At 28.8% G+C, this 7,221-nt stretch overlaps 1 protein-coding gene across 1 annotated transcript; it reads right to left on the reverse strand.

The window, feature by feature from the left end:
• Positions 1–2,787: 2,787 nt before the first annotated feature.
• On the reverse strand, positions 2,788–5,638 carry LOC123007413 (arginine kinase-like). Its single transcript, XM_044402709.1, has 2 exons — positions 4,718–5,638; positions 2,788–3,083 (listed from the first exon to the last, which is right to left on the reverse strand). Exons 1-2 carry the CDS (start codon positions 5,631–5,633, stop codon positions 2,839–2,841), a joined length of 1,161 nt encoding a protein of 386 aa, XP_044258644.1. The 5' UTR covers positions 5,634–5,638; the 3' UTR covers positions 2,788–2,838.
• Between the last annotated feature and the right edge of the window lie 1,583 nt (positions 5,639–7,221).

The following is a 7,221-nucleotide window of genomic DNA, read 5'->3' on the forward strand; positions in this document are numbered from 1 at the left end:
CTAATTAAACATCAATTATAATTATTTTTTAATTGAATTTTTAGTTATAGTATAAGGTTGTGAATTTTTTAAAATAATTTGTTGTTTACTCAATTGAAAGTAAAATCGGTAACTGAGCTTCACTTCAAACTAAATATATTGTTGATTAAGAAATGACGTTTACAATGGGTGTGGTTTCTAGGTTTATTAAGAGGACAATTTTTTCTACGCTGATTGTAGTTAAAAGTTGAAAAACAAATAAATGTTTTACTGAGAGATTTTTTCGTTTCTCTCTTTGAGCAATTCACAACTATCAATAATCATTTGTTTTTAATTTTGTATAAAAAAAGTTATCAACTTTTTAGAATAACTATAGCAATTTTGTTTGTAGCTAATCGTATTACTAATCGTATTAAACTGTAATTTTCTGTAAATAGATAATAATGATTTTAAGAGTTTAGCCAAATATTTTATTTTGCCTTTATTTAATGATATTCCAATATTTGTCAGTTCAAAAGATTTGGAATTATAGTACAGCGAAGGGTTTTCAATACACAAAGTGGTGCCAAAATTCAATGGTAATAACTGGGGATAAATCATAAGTAAATTATTAATTTGTTAAATTTCAGATCCTTTCATCATGTTGAGAAATTAATTTTTTTTGATATTTATGACGAATTGTATTGTTTTGACCGAGATTTGTGTAGATTACCAACTTATTGTTTCGGTGTGTGCATTTTGACTTGTTTTTTTACTTAAATTTTTATTCCAGGTGTCACAAATCTCCGCTTTTTATGTTTTAGTTTTCTATAATCTCCGCAAAAATGGCCTCGTTTAAAACAACCAGAAATAATTATTATTGCTGAATTAAAATTTTTATCACATTAAAAATAAAATACCTACAATTTTTTTTCTACCACATTTAACTTTTTTACAATTGAACACAAATGCAAATATTATTAAATTTGGCTGTTTCTAGAATATAATTTTAGTACTATTACTACCACTAAAAAATTTTTGCCTGATTTTGTTTTCGTTGTGTCACTGATTTAGGGGAAGTACAGCAAATAGTCGCGTTTTGTTAATTATTGGTTGGTTTTCGAGATCGTTTTTATTTTATTAAAACGCAAATTTGTTATTTTTTTCCTATTTTGCTATGTTGTTGTTCCAAGGAGAATAAATAAAACAGCCAATCAGAATTATTAGTATTTCTGATAAATGAGCAACTCTACTATTCTGTAATTATTTCAGACTTAATGAGTATTGGTTAATCTCAAATGTTTTATTCATAAAACGATTTTAATGACTTGTTGATGATTGTGTATAGTAGAGAGTTGCTCTTTCTTGCTTTTTATATGCAAAAATAAAGATTTAAAACTGTACTTTTATTTTTAATAAATCATTTACTTAGTGTTTCCCTTATTTTCTTTTTTCCATTCTTAGACATATTCATAGTAATTTGCAAAAAACGTATTCAAGTGTAATTTAAAATTTATAGTTATGGAAAAAAAACTGAGCAAATAAAACAGATAAATAACTATTACTTACTTTCCAGCAATTAATAATTTGGTATTTTAAAAAGTCATTCACAATCTTAAGAAAAATCAGGGTCATCAATATTTGGTTGTATCCGTAGAGAAAATGCGTCGTAAACCCGTTATAAGTATAATTTGGTCTTAATTTTGGACAAAACAAAACAAATAATCCATTATTGTTTGTTATTTTTGGTTAATCGAAAACTGTACTGTTTCAATTAAGTCGAAGATTAGTGATTTAATAAGTTTAATGTGACTTTAAAAATTCTATTTTAATATGTTCTTTAACGACTTTTTCGATATATAAATAATATAAATATAAATAAGATTTTTTTTTTCTTGCCACAATAAAAATCCAGAATTATTCGCAATTTCGATTTCTGATAAATAGAAAATTTAAGAGGCGGTAAATTTTAGCAATAATTTTTTTATTTTGATAAAAAAAAACTGTAAATAAAGTTTAACAGACTAATTTCACATGAAGAGAAAAAATTCAGCTCACGTTTGGACCGGTTGCATTTTTTATAATTATTACTTTCTTTGTTCCAAAATAAGTGTCCAATTTCAGAAATGAAAATGCAATTTTTTTCTTTCTAAAAGTTATTTTAGTTTTTTTATACCACCGTAAAATATTTTTCATAACGGATGTTTTTTTATTTTTTTTTTAAATGCACTTTGCTCATCAATACTCTGTAATTGCGAGAATTATTCCAAGTGTCTATTGCAAAATTTAAAACATTGACATTTTATTAATAAGTTGTTGATTATCTTTATTTTGAAATAATTTTTGCAATGTTTTGGCACGAGACAAAGTTCAGTAGCAATAAATTATGAAATTTTACTTAATTTTTTATACACATTATACCCAATGTAATCAAACTAAAATTTTCTAGTCAACAAATGAAATAGAATTTTTATTTTGCGTCTGAAAGAAAGCTTATTTTGATACCAAAACCGATGCTTTAATGAGCCATTTCAACACCAATTCGGGTGCTGAAATAGACTAGTACTATTTACTTTCTATAGGTTGGAAATGGTGCTTTTCAGCGGCGTTTCGAGCAATTTCTCTTATTTCAGGTGGTGTGCCTGAAATATTTGCAGTATTCATCGTTAATTCAACAAAATTTTGCGATTTAATACTTCGAAAATCGAATTTTTCAATCTTTGTGACATTTATAATAAGACAAAAGTTCCTAAATTTTAAAAAATTGATTTTTATGTTAAAAAAATTGAAAAAATACACTACTGAGTAGCGAGAAAAAATAACTAAATATCGTTTTTAAATTTTTATTAAAAAACCTCACAAAAATGTATTTTTTATTTATCACATGCAACTCTCCATTTCAATAATCTTCAAAATCCCATCATGCATCTCCTTCACGGCTTCATACTCCGTAAGCCCCAATCTCCTCCTATTCGAAATATCATAAACCCCTTCCTCAGCCTCACTGTGCTCTCCTCTAGTCCCCCTCACTTGCAAATTAAACTGATTTGCAACCGCTTCCAATTTCGCCTTATCTTTAGCCAATTTAGGCACTTGAATATGCACCGAAGCTCTTATCGTCGTACCTAAATTAATAATTCATTTAAAAAAAAAAAAAAAATCATTAGTCCGGTCCAATTGACATTTCAAATAACTAAAATTCAGACAGAGCTAAATTTTGGTAGAGATCTCGGGTACACCATTAGGAATAAAGTGTCAAAAGTCCCCATCGATCCCATGTGTGCTAAAAAAGTTATTTGGAGTCAAAGGTCAAAATTTGACGTTTTTTAAATTTTTTTCGAAAACGGTAAGTTTTATCAAGAAAGTAGTCCAGACAAAAATTACAGATCTTAAAATTATCTACAAAAATGGTCTTTATACTTTTTTTCTAAGAATCACCATTCCTGAGATATCGCGATTCTAAAAGTTGAAGGAGTAACGTTCTACATACAGAGTGCGCCAGAATTCTCGCCCCAAAGACATGTAGGGTAAGGTCCCAGGAACATAAAAAAAATAAAAAAACATTCTATCTATAAAAATTTCGAAGTTATGACAGTTTAAATTTTGCACTTTGGCTCTTATTTCCGAGTTTTCCGAGTTTTTTTTGCTACAGGCTATTAGAAGCGGAAACAAGGAAGTTGTATCCTAAATTGTAACTCTGTTTAATGTCATTTGTGGCTTTTATTGACAAAAGTTTTGTACCTTTACTAAATAATTGTAAAAAAAAATATACAAAATCATCAGTATTATTAAATAGACATAAAAAAATGTCAATTGTCAAAAAACAAATGTCAAATTTTTTTGACAGATAGAATTTTTTTAACATTTTTTATGTTTAGTATCTTATCTTACTTCAAATTTTTCTTCTATTTCATTAATCTTATAAATATCTCGATTCCATTAATTTAAAAAAAAATATTTGGTAATACATACAGGGTGTTTAAAAAATCGCGCACTTCCTTGAAAGGGAGTAATTGAGTAGTCTCCAGAGTACTGAAAAAATGTTTAAAAAATTCTCTGCCAAAAAATTTTGACATTTGAGATTTTTTATGTCTATGTAATAATACTGATGATTTTGTATACGTTTTTTTTATAATTATTTAGTAAAAGTACAAAAATTATGTCATTAAAAGCCACAAATAACATTAAACAGAGTTACAAGTTAGGATACAGCTTCCTTGTTTCCGCTTCTAATAGCCTGTAGCAAAAAAACTTGAAAAATTATTTTTCCAACAGAAATAAATAAGAGTCAAAGTGCAAAATTTAAACTCTCATAACTTTGAAATTTTTATAGATAAATTTTTTTTTTAATTTTTTCTATGTTCCTGGTACCTTACCCTACATGGCATTTGTCTTTGGGACGTGAGTTCTGGCGCACTCTGTATGTACATATCATGTAAAACATGACTCTTTCAATTATTAGAATCGCAATATCTCAGGAATGGTGATTCTTAGAAAAAAAGTATAAAGACCATTTTTGTAGATAATTTTAAGATCTATAATTTTTGTCTGGGCTACTTTTTTGATAAAACTTACCGTTTTCGAAAAAAATTTAAAAAACGTCAAAATTTGACCTTTGACCCCGAATAACTTTTTTAGCACACATGGGATCGATGGGGACTTTTGATACTTTATTTCCAATAGTGTACCCAAAGTTTCCACCAAAATTTAGCCCTGTCGGAATTTTCGTTATTTGACCACTATTTTTATGACTACATACCCAAATTAGTCGGGCAAAAAGTCAAGTAACCAAACCGGTCACTCCGCGAAAACTTCAACTTGGTTTCAATCTCCTCAACGGCACAAACCAGTCTTTGGTAGACATCCCCAACATTCCCCCCAGGTTGCATGGAGATAATCCTCAAATGGTCCTCTTCGTTGAGCCAAACCAGAAACGTTTTATTCGTATTGTGGAAAATTCCCCTTCCTGTGGGCCAAAATCGACAAGCATTAGCTGCTTGTAAAAATCTGTCACCCTCCTTGAACAAAAAATGGTCATCGATTAATTGTTGTTGATCCCGTTTTGACATCCCCGTCAAAGGGTAATATTTCCCCTTTAATTCCCCACTTAGTGACATCAAAGTCCCTGAGACTTTCTTCTCCATTTCTTTGTATTGGGCTTCGGTCAAACAAGGGTTGAAGGGATAGCCTGCCAAAGACCTCCCGCATCTAATTCTTGTCGAAACAACATATTTCTGTTCGGGGTCCACATCCCCGATCGATTTTAAATCCCCCCAAGTGCTAGGGGGGTGTTGATCGGTCTTTTTGAACCCTCCATGGTACTCGTCGATTATGGGGTCGAAAATGTCGGCAAAAACGGTGTAAGCTTCGGGATCAGGGGCGTAAACGCCGATATTTGAATCGGGATTCTCGAGACCTGATTGGATGCAGTCCAAAAGGGTGGAACCAAAACCAGTTTTCTTGTTTTTCAATTTGTCAAAAACAGATTGTGTCAAGTATTTTTTTAAAAGTGATTGGGAATTTGAAGTTGCTAATCTTCGAAATCCATCCTCTAGTTTTATTAAAACTTCGGGATTTATTTTGCCTTTACCACATTTTGTCTCGCAGTTGTGGCATTTTGCTTTTGCCATTATATTTATGAAAGAAGGATACAATAATTTGAGGTGTTGTGACATTTAAAAGTGATGGTTTCTACAGATCCTCACTAGATTGGAACAAAAATAGTTTATGTTACTTTTTTATTGTAATTTTTACAAAATTACTATGTTTATATTGTTGTTCAAACACCGATAAAACAGCAAAAAATTGTAGCTTTCAAATTAAAAAATTTTTCGCTTATGCTGATAAATAAACAATTACTTTCATAGTTTGTACAACTTCATTTTATGCAACAATAACAGACATTGCATAAGTGAAAAGAGTAATTTTTTATTAAAAATGTATATTAAAACCAAGTAAATATAACATAATGACGAAAAAATGGCACAAAACCTAAAAAAAATAACTTTAAGTCTCAAGTTTGCCAAAATGCTCAAAATAATTATATTCATTAGATATGAAATGTAAAGTTAACAGATTTACACCTATTTTCACCAGATTACAAGATTATATGATTTAAATTTTTTTAATACTGTTGAAAATTCACGTTTTTTTACATAAATCTCACAAATTTGCTCAAAAGCGTGCTTAAACGCTCGAAAAACTCAAAAATAGGTAATTTTATAATTTCTTGGATAGTTTTTAATTAAATTTTGCGAAATACCGAGTGTCAAAAAATCTGTTGGCAACACTGAATTAGTGGTAATTCTAAATTTGTTATATCAGAATTATTAGGTGACGGCTAAATCAGCAGTCGTCCGTCGCAAATGAATGACAATTGTCTATAAAAGTTTGACGTTTAAATTTGAAAGTCAAGGTTGCCAAATTAAATTTTTTTGACACCAAACCATTTACCCGATATTTACGTTTTAACTAGAAAAACATGCTAAAACACTTGATAAAGGCAAAAAAGGCAAAAATGACCTAATTTTATGTTTTTTTGGTTTGTTTAGAAAAATCTTGCAATTAACACCATTTTCGACCATATTTTGGATTTTTCGTTCAATTTTTTTGACAAAATTTCACTCAAAAAGAGCTAAATCGAATGAAACAAAAGAAATAACATGAATTTAGATTTATTTTTGTTGTGTTTAAGGTTGTTTTACAATTTTTTTGTAAAATAAATGAGTCTCTGGTTCAAAAACAAACTAAATCGAGTGAGACACGCTAAAATAATATTAATTTCAATCAAATTTCGTAATTTTTCAGTCAGTTTTAGCAAAAATTTGAATGTTTGTTCTGAAAGCGTTCTGAAACACTTTAAAAATGCAAAAATAACACTAGTTTTGAGCTAAAAACATACTAAAACGCTCATAAATGGACAAAATAATATACTTTTTGACCCATTTTCGCATTTTTTTTACCTTGTTGAGTAAAATATCATTTAAAAAAACAAAACAATCTCTCGATTTTTCAACTTGTTTTTGAGAAAATTAAGTATGACTTTCTGCATGGCTGAAAAAACGTACACAATGCTCTAAAAAAATAGAAAAAAAAATAGTGTCATCATTATTGATGAATTTACTATATCAATAATTAAAAAATCAAATAACAGAAGATAATTTTTTATGTATTTCAACAACGAATTTTTTTACAAAAGTTACTCAATATTCTTATCCTTCCTGTGACGCATTTCCGTTTTTTTCTGTTTGAACTGAAAAAAAA

The sequence above is a fragment of the Tribolium madens genome, unplaced genomic scaffold, assembly GCF_015345945.1.
Source record: "Tribolium madens isolate multiple individuals breed KSU strain unplaced genomic scaffold, Tmad_KSU_1.1 Scaffold_11;HRSCAF=98;Tcas5.2_LG3b, whole genome shotgun sequence".
NCBI classification, from domain to species: domain Eukaryota; kingdom Metazoa; phylum Arthropoda; class Insecta; order Coleoptera; family Tenebrionidae; genus Tribolium; species Tribolium madens.

What these genes read in the sequence shown, in the direction of transcription:
- LOC123007413 (XM_044402709.1), bottom strand. Translation starts at nt 5,633, where the DNA reads ATGTCACAACACCTCAAATTATTGTATCCTTCTTTCATAAATATAATG. An exon ending in TTTTTGCCCGACTAATTTGG is followed by an intron (nt 3,084 to 4,717) that starts GTATGTAGTCAT and finishes TTATTAATTTAG; the next exon opens with GTACGACGATAAGAGCTTCG.